This window comes from Rhinatrema bivittatum, chromosome 5 (genome assembly GCF_901001135.1).
Source record: "Rhinatrema bivittatum chromosome 5, aRhiBiv1.1, whole genome shotgun sequence".
NCBI lineage: Eukaryota > Metazoa > Chordata > Amphibia > Gymnophiona > Rhinatrematidae > Rhinatrema > Rhinatrema bivittatum.
Genome location: NC_042619.1, coordinates 249,178,411 through 249,197,779, shown reverse-complemented (window position 1 = coordinate 249,197,779; position 19,369 = coordinate 249,178,411). Strand labels below are relative to the sequence as shown.

The window sequence follows — 19,369 nt, the reverse complement described above, 5'->3', positions numbered from 1 at the left end:
AAGATAGCTATGGCTGTGAAATTGGTCAATAGACACCTCTAAGGCAAACCTTGCAAAGATGCCCTTTAAGGGATTGCTTCTCTTCGGAACCGAATTGGAAAAGCTGACCAGTAAATGGGGTGAATCTCCAGTGCCCTGGCTACCTGAAGATAAGAGAGAGCAGTTATAGTGCTCCTCGCCCATGAGGGGTCGCTCCAGGGGCTTCCAACGCTTTTGGCCCTACAGAAAGTCCAAAGATCTCTGTCCTTTCAGACTCAACACCCCAAAGGAGGGACAGGTTCGGATTCATCCTGAACCCCCCCCCCCCCCCCCACCATATGAAGTTTTGCTGACCCACCCTCGGAATGAGGAAATAGGGGGTCAAATGTCCCTCTTCTACCAGTGGTGGGCCGAGATCACTTTGGACAAATGGGTACTGGATGTCATACAAGAAGGATATGTGCTGGAGTTTCGCAGCACTCTTTGGGACATGTTCATGATGTTTCCTTGCCACTCCCAGCACAAGAAACAGGCAGAGGAATCCCCCTTGGTAAGGCTCCTCAGCTTGAGGACTATAATTCCAGTACCTGCACCCCAGGAAAATATGGGGTGGTGTTTCATTATACCCAAGGAAGGTTCCTTTCACCCAACCTGGACCTTAGGAGTGTCAGCCTACATCTGAGGAATTCATTTCCGTATGGAAACTCTGCGCTCCATGATAATGACCATACAACCGGGAGAGTTCTTAACCTCCCTGGACCTTTTTGAGGTCTACCTTCATATTCCAATCCGGCAAGAACATAGTTTCCCACTCTTTGCGGTACTGGGCCGCCATTATCAGTTCCGGGCACTGCTCTTCAGCCTGGCCACCGCCCCCAGAACATTTTCTAAGATTATGGTGGTCATAGTGGTAGCACTGAGAAAAGAGGCTAATCCTGGTGCACTTGTACTTGGATGACTGGTTGATCCAGGTGAAATCCATGGAAGAGAGTCTCCAGGTGACCAACAGTGTGACCTCCCTGCTTCAAGAACTCTGTTGGATCGTAAACATGGACAAAAGCAGTCTCAAATCCTCCTACTCCTTGGAATATCTGGGAGTCCAGTTCAAAACCAAGCAGGACAAGGTCTTCCTCCCACCCACGCAGATAAGGAAGTTGATGTTCCAAGTGCGGTTGACGAATGCGATAGCTCCACATTGTTGGGCATATCTTGAGGTCCTCTGTTTGATGTCAACCCTGGAGATAGTACCATGGGTGAGAGTGCACACATGTGACCTCTTCAACACTCCCTGTGGTCACATAGGAACCTTTTTGTCTCATGACTATTCGATTCACCTCCACCTACCAATGGAAGTATGTTCTCTGCTCCAGGACATCTGTTTAACTCTGTCGCCGCCGAACTTTCTGGTTCTCACAACAGACGCAAGTCTCCAGGGCTGGGGAGCTCACTATCAGGAACTGATGGCTCAGGGGCACTGGACCAAGAAAGAGGCACTCTGGAACATAAACCGCATGGAAGCCCGGGAAGTCAAGGTTGGCATGTCTACAGTTCAGCCACATACTCCAGGGTCAAGCAGTCCGTGTAATGTCGGACAACACAACAATGGATCGCCAACAAATGACTGGATATAAAAAAAACCGCCGTTTTGCTTGCCGCTTGGGATCAGTATTGCGACTCCACTGAGGATTTAAAAGCACCAACCCCTGAAACAGGACCTAAAGGGTCCAAAACGTGATCACGTCGGGACTATATTTCTGCTGCTAAAGCTAAGTACTGCTATTTTTGTGCGAGTTCTTGCATTAAACGAAAGCCCGTTGTGGCTTCTTCATTTCCCATGGCAATACTTTTTGAAAAACGATAAGACTAAAAATACTTATTAAATAAAGTAATGTGACTTCTCCTATGTTGGGTCTGACTGATTAGCAGATCCAGTCAGTAGCAGTCCTACATATTTAAAATTGTCAATATAAACATTATATATGCACCGGATCCTTGTTCAACCGCTTATAAATTTTGGATATCATTTTTTGGTGATATATTGACCCTTTTCACAGTAGCCTTCAAATAGTGTTTTTACCTTTTTCTTAAATCAAGCCACACCTCCTTTCTGGATAGAAACTGACCTAATTGTAAATAAAATTATAAGTTCTTGGGGCGCTGTAAGCCACAAGACGAGATGGGACGCTTAAAGCTGTAGTTCCTGCAATCCCTCACCTACAACCCTGAGTAAATCAGCAAAGTGAATCCCAATTACTATTTGGACCTGCCTGCTAGACACTGGACAGAACCCAGATGACTACGAGAAAAAAGGGAGCAGATCTGCAAAAATTCTCGTTTACAAGGGCGGCGGAAGAATTGAGGAAATCAGGGCTTGACATCTCAGATAGTATGGCAGAGGAAATGGTGGGTTGGGAAGCAGAGGCCCTGGTGTTATCTCCCCAAGCGACAATTGACCATACACTGTCCTTGTCTGAGTTACCCACAAAAACGATAATACACGAATGGTTCATGGAATTAAGGGCCGAAATGAAGCAACATTAGGAGGATTTACTCGCCTCCTTTTCGGAACTCCGGGATGATTTCATGGCTCTCTGCCATTGGGTAGATGTCGATCGCCACAACTCTGAAATTGCCAGCCTATTTCAGCACAAGTAAGACTCAATCCGAAATGCTATCGCTGTCCGAAAAAATCAAGGACACTGAGAATCGCTCCCGGTGCCTAAATTTGCAGCTGCGAGGCATACCAGAAACCGCTGAATTAATATGCTGACAGCCTGGCAACATCTAAAAAATTCTGCTCTTCTAAGTCAAGCAACTGCTGAAAATGGACAAGGAGAAGAACTGTCCTTCCTATAATAAAAACTGAACGAGCACATAGGGCTCTAGGCATGTGCCGAGACAGCAAACCTAAAGACATCAAACTTTCATAGCTTCACCCAAAAAGAGGCCATAATGAGTCGCGAGAAGGAAAAAGCCTGGGCATGGAACAATATAGAAATCTGTGTACCAAGATTTAGCATCCAGCACCTTAAAAAAAGAGAGATGAATTGCGAGTGGCTACAGAGATGCTGAGAAGAGCTGATGTTAAATATAGATGGAACTTTCCCTTCGCTTTATCCATTCAGTGTGAAGGCACTACATACTGCATGAAGACCGTGAAAGAAGCTGGGTCAGTCTTCCAACAAGCAGGCCTCGTTTTGTGACATACCGACTCCATCAGAGGCACCCAATATCATCAGCGAGACTTCTGACCTAAGATGGCGTCAGGTCAAAGAAGAATAAACGCCGTGCAGGAAAGAAGATGGCATCGTCATCAGCTGCTTGTCTGATCAGGGCTAAAATGGACTGTTCGCAGTCATTTTGGGTATGCTGTTTAGGTATTGTAGTAATGTTATAGTTCTGTGTTTCAAACAAAATAATAGGTATAAGAATTGGGGTCAGTTGAAAAAGTTTGCTCAACAATATTTTCTGAGGTGGGGGATGGGACGGGGAAGGCTGCTATCAGCTGAAAGTGGCTTGTCCCCATTTACAGAGATCCACAGAGGTGGATAAGCGGATCAGAAAAGGGTGGTTCACTTCCTTAAGGAAAGGGTACTATAGAATTAAACTCTTTAAGAATCCACATTTTATTAGATGACAGACGGGTTTGCAATAAAGAGAGAGAGAACTTGCTAATGGCTAAACAATTTGACACTAGCGGACTAGTAGCTCTTATGGCTACTGAAGTATATACACCTCCTCGGATATGATCCGCTTAGTTACACTTAATGTCAAAGGTCTCAACTCTCAAAGGAAGCGCTCCTTATTACATAGGGAATTAAAAACCCTAAAAGCCACTGTTGTGTTTATTCAGGAGACTCGCATTAGAAAAAGGCATAAACGCCTAATAGCATTTAAGGAGTATCCTCATGTTTACCTCACCACAGCTAATAAAGAATCCAGATATGCTGGCACGGGAATTTTAATCTCTTCTACTGTAACTTTTGAAGTATTATTGCAAATGGCTGATGCACAAGGAAGATATCATTTCCCATCTTAATTTTTAAGAAGATATCTTTTCATTACTTTCAACCTATGCTCCCACTCAGGATCAAGCAGCTTTTCTGCAACAAATTTTGAAGATACTAGAGAAGCATGGGGAAGGTAACATTATACGGGGAGGGGATTTTAATTTCACTATCAATGACACTCTAGATAATTCCTATCAAGGTGCCAAGGGTAAAGATTCACATAGGCAAAAAGCCTGAAACATTTTAAAATCAGTGATGTCAGATTGGCACATGCTGGATATATGGCGGCAATGCAACTTAAAGACACGGACCTATACCTTTTTATTCTAAGCCACATAATTCCTATTCTCGCATAGACTATTTTTTAGTGGATAAGTGATTAGTGTCTAAAATCAAACAAATTGAGATTGAACCCAGCACATGGTCTGACCATGGTGCAGTATTGATGGATATGATGGCTCAGGGTGGGCACGGTGGGCAATCTTTTTGGAGGCTTAACATCTCCTTATTGAAACAAGCCACCGTGGCCCAACAATTGAGCGAATACTATCATTATAACTCTGGCTGTTCAACCTCCATCAGCTCTTTATTAGAATGTTCTAAAGCAGTGATTCGAGGCCACTGTATTGCAAAAGCCATAGCAATTAGGAAGGAAAAGGAAAGCTGCCGCATACGATTATTAAAAACTTGAAAGCCTAGCTAGCCAACGTTATCAAACGCAATCTATGATTTATAAACAGTTACAAGAAATTAGACTCCAGTTGAAAATATTAGATCAGTATCTTGTGCACAAACTGGAAAAAACAAGCAGGCATTTTACGAAGGGAGTGATAAGGTGGGTAAGTTCCTAGCTCGTCAATTAAAAGCCCGTATAGCACAGAGCATCATTACCAAAATTAAAGATCACAACTGCACTCACCACTGATCCCTGGGAAATAAGAGTGTTTCACTGATTTTTATGCCAAGCTCGCTAGCCCCAATAGTAATATACCAGTTCCAGCTATCCATTCCTACTTACAAACCATAGCTCTGCCATCCCTTACACAAGGTCAGCAAAACGCTTTAGATAGCCTAATCATAGTAGGGGAGGTGCGAATGGTAATAGCTAATCTCAAAACTGGTAAATCACCGGGTTTAGATGGCCTACTGGGGGAATATTATAAAACCATGCCTGATCTGCTTGCCACACATATAACAAATCTCTTTAATATCGGGGAGGGAGAGCCCTTTCAGGAACAAGCTACTGTCACAGGTATAACAGTATTACTTAAACCAGGAAGAGACCCTACCTTAAGCGGGTCTTATAGACCAATTTTTGTAATTAATCAAGACCTTAAAATACTGGCTTGATTGCTGGCTATTCGCTTGAATAGGTGTCTACCCTCCCTGGTACATTGTGATCAAGTGGGCTTTGTCACACAGCGAATGGCAGCAGACAATGTGAGGAAGATCATAGATTTGATATGGTGGGCAAAACGGGAAGGGATTCCAGTGGCACTCCTCTCTGACGTGGAAAAGGCCTTCAATTTAGTTCACTGGCCTTTTCTATTTCAAACCATGGAAACAATGAACTTTGGCCCTTTTTTCATGCAATGGGTTTCACAGCTATATAATAACCCTAAAGCCATGGTGACAGTGAATGGGGGGTATGGAGATAAATTTCCCATAGGTAGAGGTACCAGGCAAGGTTGTCCTCTTTCCCCTTTACTTTTCGCCCTCTTTCTAGAACCTTTTGCCACCCATATTCGTGCCTCCCAATCCATAAAGGGGATTAACCTGGGAAACCAAAGCTTCAAATTATCACTCTTTGATATGTTCACACTCGCTGATCCTGATTTCTCACTAAATGGAATAGTAAGTGAACTTTTATTCTTTAGCACAGTGTCGGGATTTAAGGTAAATTTCTAAAAATCAGTTACTAAATATAAATTTGCCAGAAGCTGTGGTTCAAAACATCTCTCGGACATACCCTTTTCAGTGGGCAAAAACACTCGCTTAAGTACCTGGGGAATAATCTCTCCTCCAACCTGAATGATTTTTATTCTCTTAATTACGTGCCTCTAATGAGAGCCATCGATAGAGATATTGATAAATGGCATAAGGGACCCTTTACGTGGCTTGGGCGAATAGCAATTACCAAAATGAATATCTTACCCAGATATTTATCTGTTTTCAACCTAACCCATGTTTTTGCCTTCCTCTCTCCTCCGAATACAAAAGCGGATTTTTAATTTTATCTGGAGAAGGAGACCGCCGAGAGTATCTAGGCATGTCTTATTTCTCAAACGACAGGGTGGTTTAGGGGTTCCAGACGTACAAGCTGCTTATGTTGCATCCCAACTAAAAGCCTTAGTGGATATAGCAAGAGTACAAAACCTAAGCAGTGGGCGATGGCTGAACAGTTAATGGTCGGATCCATGCCAGTTGGGGCACTTTTGTGGCAGCCCTGATGGACATGGAAGCATACTACTTGTATTCCCTGGTCTATGAAAACCATAGTGAAGATTTGGGATAAGTAGAAAAGTAGTGGTAGGGACCTACTCATACTTTATCAATATCTCTTATATCAAAACAGTTTGTCACAGGCTTCCAGTCGGTGGCTTTTATGGCCTGGCAACAGTTGGGCATCACCACCATAGGACACTTGTTACTAGGAGGGGAACAATTAACCATGGACCAGATAACGGCAGCCTATAAGTTGCGTGAAGTACATTTCTTAGCTTATGCTCAATATACCCACTTTCTTAGAAATCTAAGACTTACGCAGCAATTAAGGGAAACTGTCACTCTTTTTGAAACTTGGTGCATGAATGCAAATAAAGTCTCTAAAGGAGTGTCCAAAATATATCGTCTACTTACCGCAACTGTAAACTATTCTGCTACTCATCTTATTTAATTTATTTAATTCTTTTATATACCGACCTTCATGACAGGTGTCATATCAAATCGGTTTACATGTAACAAGGGGTAAACATTCTTATCAGCCGTTTAACAGTAAAATAATCAGAGGAGGTAATAAAGTTACATATAACAAGGAGATCGAACTTGGGAAAAGAAGAAATGGGAAATGGAAATAAAGAAATAAAAAATAAATAAATAAAAATAAAAAGAAATTATAAAAATAAAAAAAAAAAGAAATAAGAAATCTTATGAAATGGGACAAAGATTTGGGTGAACTGATACCTGCCAAACTATGGGACTTCATCTTCATGAGAGCAAGTAAATGTTCTATATCCGCTAGATTACAGGAAAATAGCTATAAGATGCTGTACCGGTGGCATCTAGACCCTGAGAAGCTTCATAAGATGTATCCTACCATCTCTCCCAAATGTTGGAGAGAATGTGGAGAAAATGGTTCTTATTTTCATATATGGTGGGAGTGCCAAAAAATAAGACCTTATTGGCAAAATATAGCACAATGGGTGAGCCAACTTTTTTTCAAACAATCCTTTTCTTGGGAACCCAAAGCAGCCCTCTTAAATGCCCCCATCCCAGGGTTTGATCGATTTTCAACAAAAGATATGTATGCACATACTAGTAGCATCACGTACAGCTCTCGACCAATAGTGGAAAACACTAATAATCCCCAACCATATCTGACGTGAAGGCCAAGGTACTGGACTACCGCAGGCTAGACTGACAGCGGTTAAGAACAACCAAGTGTCCTTCCACTATAAGATTTGGGAACTTGTATCTGTAATGACTGTCTGAACCGCTCATGTAAATTCATCACTTATTTAGGAGAACTTTCATGAAGACTTCCTTGCCTCTTTGAGATTGGATTGACCATAACAGCCTAGCTTGCAGTACGAGACTTGGGTCATAGTATTGGCTATCACATTGCTTCCTGAGTTGTTACCTGATGTCATAACCTTTTTATTTACATTCTAACATATTAGATAATACTTGTATTAGCAAGTTGTGTATCTTACTCTTCATCAACGTATGGCTAATTCCTGAGTGTTAGGACGGATTCTTGATGTGAAGGATTTGGCACCCTTTTGGGAGGGGGGGGAGAGGGAAGGGATGGGTATGGAGGGGTGAAATAAACTGTGTGGTATGTCAAATTAAAGGAGATCACAATTGTATTATCTTGCAACTCATTGTTGTACATGCATTTATGATGTTGGCTATTGTTATGTACTTGAAAACTAATAAAATATAAATTAAAAAAATATATAGGTCCTTAAGCACTAACTGGAATGTGTGCTCCACCTCTGGAAAAGGCTTTAAATGGGCACAGTCCCAGACTTGTTCCAATCTCGTGCAACCTTTACCGTCCCATCTGTTAGCCATACTTTGGAACACCCAGGAAGGAAATTAGAATTAAAAAATATAGGGGTCGTATACTAGAGGCTTTTTGGTGACAGCAGACACCGCGGCATCCACCTTAGGGAACCGAAGGAAGTCCAGGGTTTCCTCAGGTAACTGATAAAGTTTATCCATGGCCTTGCTGACCACCAGACCCAAATGCTGGAAACATCGCAAAATCAAAAGTAAATATTGAATTGAACAGTCGAGCCTTAATAAACTCAGTTTCCAGCATCCTTACTGATTTGGCTTAGTACAATTTCTTGAATTGTGAAAGTCCTTTTGGACTTCGCGTTTCTTAAGGTGATCTACTTATTTGGCGTCATGGCTGCCTCCGTGGCTCCATAAAATTGTTCTTTCTTCATTAAACCTAATCTGTGCTGCACATCATCCTTGAGACTTAACCATGCATTTCGACTTTATACACAATTCAAATTTGTGAATAATCTGATTTCCCCCCCGACACAACCCTGATGCGAAACACGGCCATGTCGGGATCCTTCATTTATACAATACCATTTACTGTGGAATTTAATATTGTGCACAACTGATGTTTGCATATGCCTAATAAAATACTGCAAGGTATGGGGGGGGGGGGGGAATGAAACATTTGAAAAATGTGCAAGTACCGTAAATGGAACTGATTTCAAGGCATAGCTCAGACACCCTGACTTCTAAAGGAATGCTTTGGTAATGTCAAATTACAGAAAATGTGAATTTGTGAGTTTAAATTTCTACATCTGGTATATTTGTCTCGGGAGAAGGCTTTTAAAGCAGGCATATGCAGCACTGAGATTTGTATTTAAATGTAACAAATTGGCAGGGGATTAGAGCCATGAATTTTGGGCTTGTGATCAGATCCAAAAGTTTTGGACTGAAATTCAGGAATATAGGGCTGGCCTCAACTCCGTTGGAACCTCTATGGTTGCTTGGGATTTATGGTCAGTGCCAGAATTTCATTCTTCAGGAAGAAGGTTGTTTTTTGGACAAGGTTTGTTTAATTGCTAAAGACAATTCCCTGTACGTACCCGGATCAGTCCAGACACCTGGGTTTTGCTTCCCCTCCAGCAGATGGGAGACGGAAGTTTTAAAAACAACCCTGCCATATATACCAAGGTGCCACCCACAGTCCCTCAGCATTTCTCTGTCTCCAGCAGATGGCGGAGGTGCAAAACCCACAGTCTTTTCTAGTTATTAGATTGTAAAAAAAAAAAAAAAAAGACAGAATTGTAAGGGTAGGAAGTTAAGGGGGTGATGTGCCTTTAATTTTCTACAGAAAAAAAAAAAGTTTGGCGATACAGAATCCTTCAGTCTCCCAGGGGGTTGCTAGGTCCTGCGGGGACCATCCCCCCCTGGTGTGGTGAGACAGCTGCTTGAAAGGGTTGAGGACCTGTAGCCATTTGTTAGTAGCTCTGGAGTGATACCGGGAAGCCTGGCTCACTCACCACAGCGAGAGCAGAGACAGCGACGGGCAAGTTTTTTACATCCAAACAAATTTGGGGTTTTTTTGGTTTTTTTTATTTTTGCGCACTGACTCTCTGGTGCTGTTTTCCCCGCTTCTCTGCGCCGCTGTTCTTAGTGTGTTTTGCTGCTTTTAGCTGCTGCAGGGATGCTTGGGGGTTGGTGTGCTGCGCATGCATTTGTCCAGAAAGGGCCTGTGTGCTGATTGTTTACCCAGAGGGGAAGGACTCTCCATCTTGCCTTGGGAGGGTTTGCATCAAGCTCCGAGGCTAACAGCAGACTGCACGGCCCCAGCTGATCCGTTCCTGCTCAGCATGGGAACAGAGGCCATTTTGGGTAGTTTTCGGGTGGCCATGATGGGGGAGGGGTTTTCCCATCCTCTCTATCTCTGCAACAGATTATCCCCGGGGGGGATGTGCCAGTGGGCCCGGACTCTCCTCCTGCAGAGAATCATCCTGAGGGGGCTAATGATTCCTCCTTTTCGTCTGAGTTCCCTGTATGTACCAGGATCAGTCCAGACTGCTGGGTTATGCCTCCCGTCCAGCAGATGGAGTCGGAGAAAAGCTGAAAAGAAACCCCTAGATATACTGGTGTGCCACCTGCGATCCCTCAGTATTTTCTCTGACTCCAGCAGATTGAGAGGCATAACCTGCGGTCCTGATCTTTTCTAAATTTGAGTTTGGTTATTCAGGTTTGACTTTTTTGCTGACCTTTGACTAGATCAATTTCTTTTGTTTAAGGTAGTTAGATCGGCGGATAGGTTTGGTTTCTGTCCTTTATTTTCACATGCGCTGGGCGAAGTTCTGATGCTTGGCAGGGCAGTGCCCTAAGGCCTATTTCCCGGAGATAGTGATCCCTTGAAACCAGGGGGGAGTATTCACCGGTGGGCCGGTCGCTCTCCTCCACCTCCCCCCTTGTGTGTATATTCCAGGGGTGTTTCACCTCTGAAGGGGGCTCAACTATCTCAGAAAAGAAGCAGGGATCAGATTGTACTCTTATTTAAAAAAAAAAAACAAAAAACATACAGTAAGTCCTGTTGGTGGCAAGCTGTTTGATCGCTTCGTTGGCCCCTGTCTGCCACGCTAGGGTCCCAGGACTCCGGAGGGGGTGGCCTGGTTACCCGGAGCATTTTTATTTTACCTCAGTCACAGCTCTGCTGTTTTCGCGTGCTTTTTTTTCCTTCTCTAGCAGCTTTGGGCTGCTATGTAGTGTGCGTTGGCCTGCGGGGAGTCGGAGGCCCAGCGCTGCCCGTGGGTCCCCCCTTTCGCGGCCGCACCGTCAGCTCGTGGGCTGAGGCCGGCCCCGCCCCCACTCGAAGAGGGAGCGGCGGCCAACTTGCCCATGCTGAGCAGCGAGGATGCAGCATCTGACGGAGGGGATTTCCCTCCTGATTCTCCTCCAGCCCACAACGAGATTGTGATTTCGTGGCACATATACCCCTCCTCCTTCCCCTCGCGGAGACAGCTTTAAAAAAGCAAGTTCCATTTTCTTCGTGGTTTGTTCTGCTGATGCATAAAGCCTTCCTAGTGGCAGAGGCTGGCTGGGAGGATGCAGGTCCCTCTCCCCCCTAAAGTCTCCAAGTCTGCTGCAGGCGCTGGGAATGTTGGGGGGTTCGTTGTCCCCGGCCGCCAGTAAATCTGGGGGTTGCAGAGCCAGCTGTCCATTCCCAGACCCCTTGATTCCGGATATAGGGGATGATTTAGAGGGAAATGTCCCGGTAGAAGGGGATGACCCCCATATCCTCAGTTTATTTGGCAAGGATGAGCTGGATCCCTTAATTCCGCAGGTCTTGAAAGAGCTTGAGATTCCGGCCCCCCTGCTGGAAACAGATGTTTTCCCTGGGGGATTTTGTTTTGGCGGGAATTAAGGGACCCCCTCAGACCTTCCCATTTCATCCAAAATTATTTCAGATAGTATCTAGGGAATGGGATTTTCCAGAGGCCTCATTAAGGGTTAGCAGGGCTATGGAGAAGCTGTACCCCCTCCCAGCTGAGTCATTAGATCTTCTCAAGCTACCCAAAAGTGGACTCGGTGGTCACAGCCAACATTGAACATACTACTATTCCCGTGACTGGGGGAGCAGCGCTTAAGGATTTCCAGGATAGGAAGCTGGAGGTTTTGTTGAAGCACATTTTTTGAGGTTTCTGCATTAGGTGTCTGGGCCGCGGTCTGTAGCAGCCTCATGCAGAGGCTACGCTTCACTGGGTATAGCAATTGCTTACGGCCCAGGACCTACCGCCTGAAGAGGCGGAGCAGGCGAACCGCATGGAATCTGCGGTCGCATATACTGCAGTCACCTTATATGATCTCCTTCGGACTTCCGTCCGCCCGCACTGTGTCCTCAGGGGTATCCGCAAGGCGCTTGCTATGGCTTTGGCACTGGTCTGCGGATGCTTCCTCCAAGTCCTGATTAGGTTCCTTCCCCTTTAAGGGGAAATGGTGGTTCGGAGACAAGCTGGAGCAGCTCATTAAGGACTTGGGGGACAATAAGGTGTACAAGTTGCCAGAGGACAACCCCAAACAGTTTTGCACTTTTGGGAATTTCAGAGGCCGTTTTCATGGTCAACGACTGTTCCGTGCGGGGAGGGGTGTTTTCCTCCGCACAGAGACAACAGACGTCTCGGTCACAGACTTTGACGCACTCCTTTTGTGGCAGACGGCCTCAACGTTTGGGGGCATCGCATGCCTTTACCTCCAATAAGGCGGCACAATGAAGCAGCGCCAGCCCATCCTCCGTTCCTTTAATCGGGGGGTCGCCTGTCCCAGTTTCGGGAGGAATGGGTCAAGATAACATCGGACCAGTGGGTCCTCGACGTTATAAGTCGCGGTTACGTTTTGGATTTGCTCTCCCGCTCAGATCTGTTTCTTGTGTCCCCTTGCAGTCCTCCGGCAAAGCAGCAAGTTATTGCGCAGACGTTGGACCGTTTACGGGCGTTGGGAGCGGTGGTCCCAGTCCCGCCTGCCGAGCGTCGGACCGGTCGGTATTCCATTTACTTCATGGTCCAAGGAAGGAACATTCCGACCAAACTTGGACTTGAAACAGGTCAACAGAGCTTTGCGCGTTCCGCGTTTTCACATGGAGACACTGAGGTCTGTCATTGCGGCCGTCCACAAGGGAGAATTTTTGGCTTCTTTGGATCTAACAGAGGCGTATCTCCACATTGGAATCCAGGAGCACCATCAGATTTCTGAGGTTCATGGTTCTGGGGGACCATTATCAGTTTTGCATCCTGCTGTTCGGTTCGGCGACAGCCCCCAGAATTTTCACCAAAGTATTGGTGGTGGTCGCGGCTTCTCTTCGCCACCAAGGGATACTAGTGCATCCCTATCTGGACAATTGGCTCATAAGGGCCAAGTCGGAAGCTCTGTGCAGGCTAGCGGTTCAGTCAGTGGTGGAGCAGCTACAGGCGCTAGGTTGGGTGATCAACTTCACGAAGAGCCATCTAACCCCAGTTCGGCACCTGGAGTTCCTGGGAGCCTGATTCGATACTTCGGTGGGCAAAGTGTTTGTTTTTTCCATGACAACGGATGGTCAATTTAATGGCTCAGGTGCGGAACCTGTTGGAACTGTCATTGCCTACGGCCTGGGATTATTTACAGGTACTTGGGCATATGGCTTCTACTCTGGAAATGGTCCCTTGGGCCTTTGCTCATATGCGCTCTTTGCAGGGGGGCACTGCTTTCCCGCTGGGATCCCAAGTCGGAAGACTACAACATGCTATTGCCCTTGCCGGAGCTGGCACGGTCCAGTCTCGGTGGTTAATACCGGACCATCTCCTTCAGGGGGTGGACTTGGAACCTCAACCTTGATCATTGTTACGACGGATGCCAGTCTATCCGGGGGGGGGGGGGCTGTCAGTCCCAAGCAGTGCAGGGACGAGGTCCTGTGTCGTCGTCCCCCCCCCCCCCCCCCCCCCCCCCCCCCCCCCCCCCCGGCAGGCCACATGATCCATCAGTCGCTTGGAGACCCAGGCGGTTCGTCTGGCCTTGCGTCAACTCTTCCCGATGGTGCACCATTGGGCGGTGCGAATTCTCAGACAACGCGACCACCATGGCGTATATAAACAGGCAAGGAGGCACGAGAAATCGCCCGGTGGCTGCCGAAGTGACTTTGTTAATGGCCTGGGCGGAACGCAATCTGACCTGCATCGCGGCCTCACACATCGCAGGCGTGGACAATGTTCAGGCAGACTTTCACAGTTGACTACACCTGGATCCAGGAGAGTGGGAACTGTCGGTCAAGGCGATGCAGCTCATAACTCGACGTTGGGGGACCCCGCGCTTGTATTTCATGGCGACTCGGCAAAACGCCAAAGCGGCTCGTTTCTTCAGTTTAAGGAGGGAACACGGATCGGATGGGGTGGACCCGCTGGTACTTCCGTGGCCTCCACGCATCCTCCTTTATGTGTTTCCACCGTGGCCCCTAGTGGGAAAGGTGTTTAAGATGCATCGAAGCTCACGGGGTCTGGTAATTAGAGTGGCCAAGAAGGCCATAGTTCGCGGATCTGGTCAATCTGGTGGTGGACAGTCCATTGCATCTCGGTCATCTCCCGAATCTCTGAGTCAAGGCCTAGTATCTTTCCATCTGGCGGATCGCTTTTGTCTAGTGGCTTGGCTTATGAGCGGAGACAACTGAGAAAGAAGGGTTACCCAGAAGCGGTGATTTCTACTCAGGGGCACGCAAGTCCTCGATGTCTCTCACCTATGCTAGAGTTTGGAAGGTCTTTTGACTCCTGGTGCAGTAGGTTAAAACTTTCGCAATGGAGGGCCTCTGGGGCATATTCTCGCATTTTTTGTAGGACGGTTTGAAAAGGGGCTTAGCTTACAGTTCGCTTCGCGTGCAGGTAGCGGCCCTGGGCTGTCTGAGGGGCAGGATTGATGGTTCTTCTCTTGCCTGCCACCCGGATGTTGCTCGTTTTTTATGCGGGGTTAGGAATTTGCGTCCCCCTGTTAGGGCTCAATGTCCATCCTGGAGCTTGAATTTGGTTCTCCGTGGTCTCTGTGCTTCTCCATTTGAACCTATCAAGAGAGCCACTTTGAAGGATTTAACTCTCAAGACAGTATTTCTTGTGGCTATTTCTTCAGCACGTCGCATTTCGGAACTTCAGGCATTGTCGTGCAGGGAGCCGTTTTTGCGTATTTGAGTCCGGGGTATCCCTATGCACTGTGCCTTCTTTCTTGCCTGAGGTGGTTTCGGCCTTCCATGTCAATCAGGCGGTGGAATTACCTGCCTTTTCTGAGGAGGATATTCACTTTTCTCAAGGTCGGGATCTGAGGCGTTTGGATGTCCGGTGGGCACTTCTGCGGTAACTGGCAGTGACTAATGATTTTCGATAGTCGGATCATCTATTTGTTTTGTGGAATGGCTCAAGCTGCAGGGACAGGCGAGGGACTTGTTATCCATGCAGGTCCCCAGAGTGAGAGATTACTTGAAGGTCCTGGGATCCATGACGTCAACTCTAGAGTTGGTGCCCTGGGCCTTTGCCCATATGCGTCCATTACACTCAGCATTGCTGTCCTGCTGGAATCCTGTTTAGAACAGTTTCACCTGCTGCTTCCTCTTATGGCCTCAGCGAGAGGCAGTCTCGACTGGTGGCATGTCTCTGAACATCTGGAGCACGGAGTTCCCTTGATACCCAACTGGATAGTAGTCGTCACCACAGATGCCAGTCTCTCCAGCTGGGGAGCAGTTTGGGGAAGTCAGTGCAGGGCCAGTGGAGACCAGAGCAGTGGCCCTAGCCTTACAAGCCTTCCTCCCGCTTCTTCGGGGGAAGTCGGTCCAAGTCCTGTCAGACAATACAACCACGGTAGCCTATATCAATTGCCAAGGGGGAACCAAGAGTCGACCGATAGTAGTGGAGGCACAGCAGTTGATAAACTGGGCAGAGCAGCACCTCGTAAGCATTGCGGCATCCCACATTGCCGGAGTAGACAACGTGCAGGCAGACTTCTCAGTCGTCAGTCTCGATCCCGGAGAATGGGAGTTGTCCGAGGCTTTCCAGCTCTTATGCAACACGTGGGGCACACCATGCATGGATCTGATGGCCACATTCAAGAATGCCAAGGCTCCACGCTTTTACAGTCATTGCAGAGAGACAGGCGCCGAAGGCTTGCCCTGGTTCTTCCCTGGCCAGCGAACGTCTTACTGTACGTGTTTCCTATCTGGCCTCTGATAGGCAAGGTGAAGCATCGTATAGAGCTCCAACTGGCCGAGGTGATCCTAGTAGCTCTGGAGTGGCCAAGATGCCCCTAGTTTGCGGATCAGCTCAATCTGACCACCGTGGAGCCCCTATGGTTTCGGGAGTCCGTGGCTCTCCTTCATCAAGGCCCCATCTATTTGGAAGAGGCGGATCGCTTCTGTCTAGCAGCATGGCTTTTGAAAGGCAGCAGTTAAAGAACAAAGGTAATTCTGACGCGGTGGTGACTACGTTGTTGTGATCGCGTAAACAGTCTACTTCCCTGGCTTATGTCTGTTATTATTTAGGAGAATTGTGGGTGGATCATTGGACCGGTGGCAGATGACCACGCCCCCGGGGGAAGATCCCAAGAGCGACCACCGGTCAGGCTCAGAGTTAGGAGACAGACACACACTAATTCTTTTATTAGACAGTATACTGAACCACCAGAGGTAGCAGTAGTGAGCTGGAATGCCTGGCTGGGCTGTAGTCCCTCAGATACTGGAACAGCAATCCCTGGAGGCTGAGCTGTAGAGAAACTGAAATATAGTGAGTAGGCAGGGTATGCAGAGATCAGGTACCGAACCTGATGGTAACACTCACACAATGTCTCATGGAAGCCCAGGAGCTAGAATGAAGTAGGCCCTCAAGGAGAGAGTACCTGGTTCTAGGGAAAGGTCTGAGAGCAATGGTAACTCAGATATAGTAGGCAGCGATTGACTTCCAGGCAGAAGTGAATTCCGAAGAAGTCCGGGAACGAGGGCCCTCGGAGCGAGTATCAGTTCCAGACTGCAGCCTACAAAGTAAGAGAACGAGGCCCCCGAGGAGCGGGTACCCCTGGTTAGTCCGAGGAGGCAGAGTAGCTTAGAACGAATCCAAATCCTTATCGTTTCTAACTCGAGTTGTTGGCAACTCAGAGACCTTTAAATATCTGAAGCGGATGACGTCATCTCAGGGGGACAGGTTGCAGCGCTCGGGTGTCTTAGAGGTAAGATCCAGGAGGTGGCGTTGCACCCAGATGTGGCGCATCTTCTTCGAGGGACAAAGCACTTATTTCCTCCGCTTCGCCATCCGTGTCCTTCCTGGAACCTCAATTTGGTCCTTTTGGCTCTGTGTGCTCCGATGTTTGAGCCTATAACGCAGTCGACGCTGAAGGATCTTGCATTGTACACAGCAATAGGGCGGGGCTCTGGATTGAGCCGGGTACGTTCAAGGAAAGGAAAATTAGTTCTTACCTGAATTTGTTTTTTTTCCCTATAGTACCACAGATCAGTCCAGAGCCTCACCCACTGCTGTGTTCACTAAAGTAACGGAGAGTCTGCTCGTGCAGTTTTTTTCTTGGTATTTCTACTGCGTTCTATTAATTCGCATGGTTCAGCGGGTTCTGTTCCCAGTTGGGGGTGTGACTGAGCCTTTTTATAGATGGGAAGATAGGTGTATATAGTTTGGTTTTGTTCTATTCTGCTTTGAAATTGAGTAAGACTGAGGGACTGTGGGTGGCACCTTGGTATATATGGCAAGGTTGGTTGTTTAAAACTTCTGTCTCCATCTGCTGGAGGGGAGGCAAAACCCAGGTGGCTGGGCTGATCTGTGGTACTACAGGAACGAAAATTAGCAGGTAAGAACTAATTTTCCTTTTTAATTTTAGCCACAGAGATAGAGAGACTGCATCTGAGTGTGGAAATCTAAAATGCTGAAATTAACATTTGAATACATGTTGGCAAAGAATTTGTCGAAGAAAACATTCGATTTAATGCTGGAAATATGGTTGGGTTTTCTCAAGACTTTGGCCCCAGATGTCAGGAACTTCTGTTTGGTTGGGAGAATGGGGGTCTACCCAAGGCTTTTCTGGTTTTCAAGCTTGATATATACTTCTAATATTTTGCTAATTTTGGTATACCTCTTAGACAAGATATACCACAATGCTCTGCTATTACTAGTGTCACTATTATAAATACAAATATAACTGTGATAATAATTACAACTAATATAAATGTTAATCACTATTGCTGTACACTGCAAAAGGGGAAAGGGTGGGAAAGTTTGGGAGAGAGGGGTATCTATATGTACTATTTGTCTTGGAAATATTGTATTGAAGTGTTTTGTTTATATTGAAAGTATTAAAAATGCTTATTTAAAAAAAACAAAAACCATAAATCCAACCAGTTTTCTGCAGTATTTTTGGGCCCCAATAATGTTCAGATCAATTCAGGTTGCATTTCTTTATACTTATTTTCTTTTAGCCATTCTGTGACAGCTGCAATATACAGATTAACTCTTATCAAGGATTCAGTGATGTCCTTAGCTAGAGGGAAATAAATCTAAATGCTGCCTGTATAAAAGAAATGATGTGCATAATGTCACAGAGAGGTCTGACAAATGTTAAAAAGGGTAGGAGAAAGCAGTGGACTCTACAGAACAGAATTTACCATGTGTTACGGACTGTACTCTTCCTTGTAAAACATAAAAAATTGTTTAATAGCCTACCTTTCAAGCCTATTTACTGTAATCACGCCAATAAAATCTTGTGATTAACCATATTGAAAATGGTGGATAAATATCGTTCCTACATTGAGACACTTATCTACCACTGCTGAGTCATCTAAAAAGCTCTACCCGGCGCGCACACATCTACGCCCGATTTTTATAACTTGCACGTGGAAGTTATAAAATCAGGGGGTGCACAATTATGCACCTTATGCGAGCCGAGCCACACTGCCCCCCCCCCGACCTTTGTCTTACCTTTTGCGCCTGCCTCTGGGCAGGCGGAAGCTGTGCGCCCCGGCAGCCTGCTGGCACACGATCCTCCAACACAGTGGCAATGGCTACTCTGGCTTCGCCCCGAACCGCCCCTTTAGTAAAGCCCCAGGACTCGTGTGCGTTGCCGGGCCTTTTAAAAATAGGCCCGGTGCACATAACCCCCCCCCCCCCCCCCCACTCTGTGCGGAAGGCTTTTAAAATCTAGCCCTAATTCTTTTAAAATAACTTCACAACTGTAAAAATAAGCATGTGATGTTTCTTAGATGTGCAGTTAAAATTGACAGAGGGAATACATAAGGGATGAGCCACAGTCTGCAGACTGGGAGGGAATGAAGGGGCAGGCCACATGTGGCAGTCAGGAATACTAGAACTATTTTTGTTTGTCTAGGAAGAAAATTTGCTGAGAGCTAAGAAAGGAGACCTGAAGGTATCTATACATCGTATGGAAATTGAACGTATTCGATACATGCTCAGCAGCTATCTTAGGTGCCGGCTCCTGAAGGTAAAACACTCAGCTCTCCTCTGACACCCTGCGGCTTCCCTGGGATCCATTAGCTCTTGGGGAGCTGCAGACATGCAAGTAAGGACATGTCTCCCAGAAGTACAGACTTTTTTTTTCTTTGTCTTTTATCAATTTCAACACTGCTTTCAGGAAAACGGCATGAAACTGTT

The 19,369-nt window shown here is 46.4% G+C and overlaps 1 protein-coding gene across 2 annotated transcripts in view; it reads left to right on the top strand.

Moving 5' to 3' along the window:
* GINS4 (GINS complex subunit 4) overlaps nucleotides 1–19,369 on the top strand; it is a 28,493-nt gene that overhangs the window by 3,375 nt on the left and 5,749 nt on the right. Inside the window, exon 4 of one of the 2 annotated variants that reach the window (XM_029603757.1) lies at nucleotides 19,086–19,199. In XM_029603757.1, coding sequence (XP_029459617.1) covers nucleotides 19,086–19,199 — 114 coding nt within the window. The remainder of the gene's footprint in view (nucleotides 1–19,085; nucleotides 19,200–19,369) is intronic. The other variant, XM_029603758.1, reaches the window with a different exon arrangement.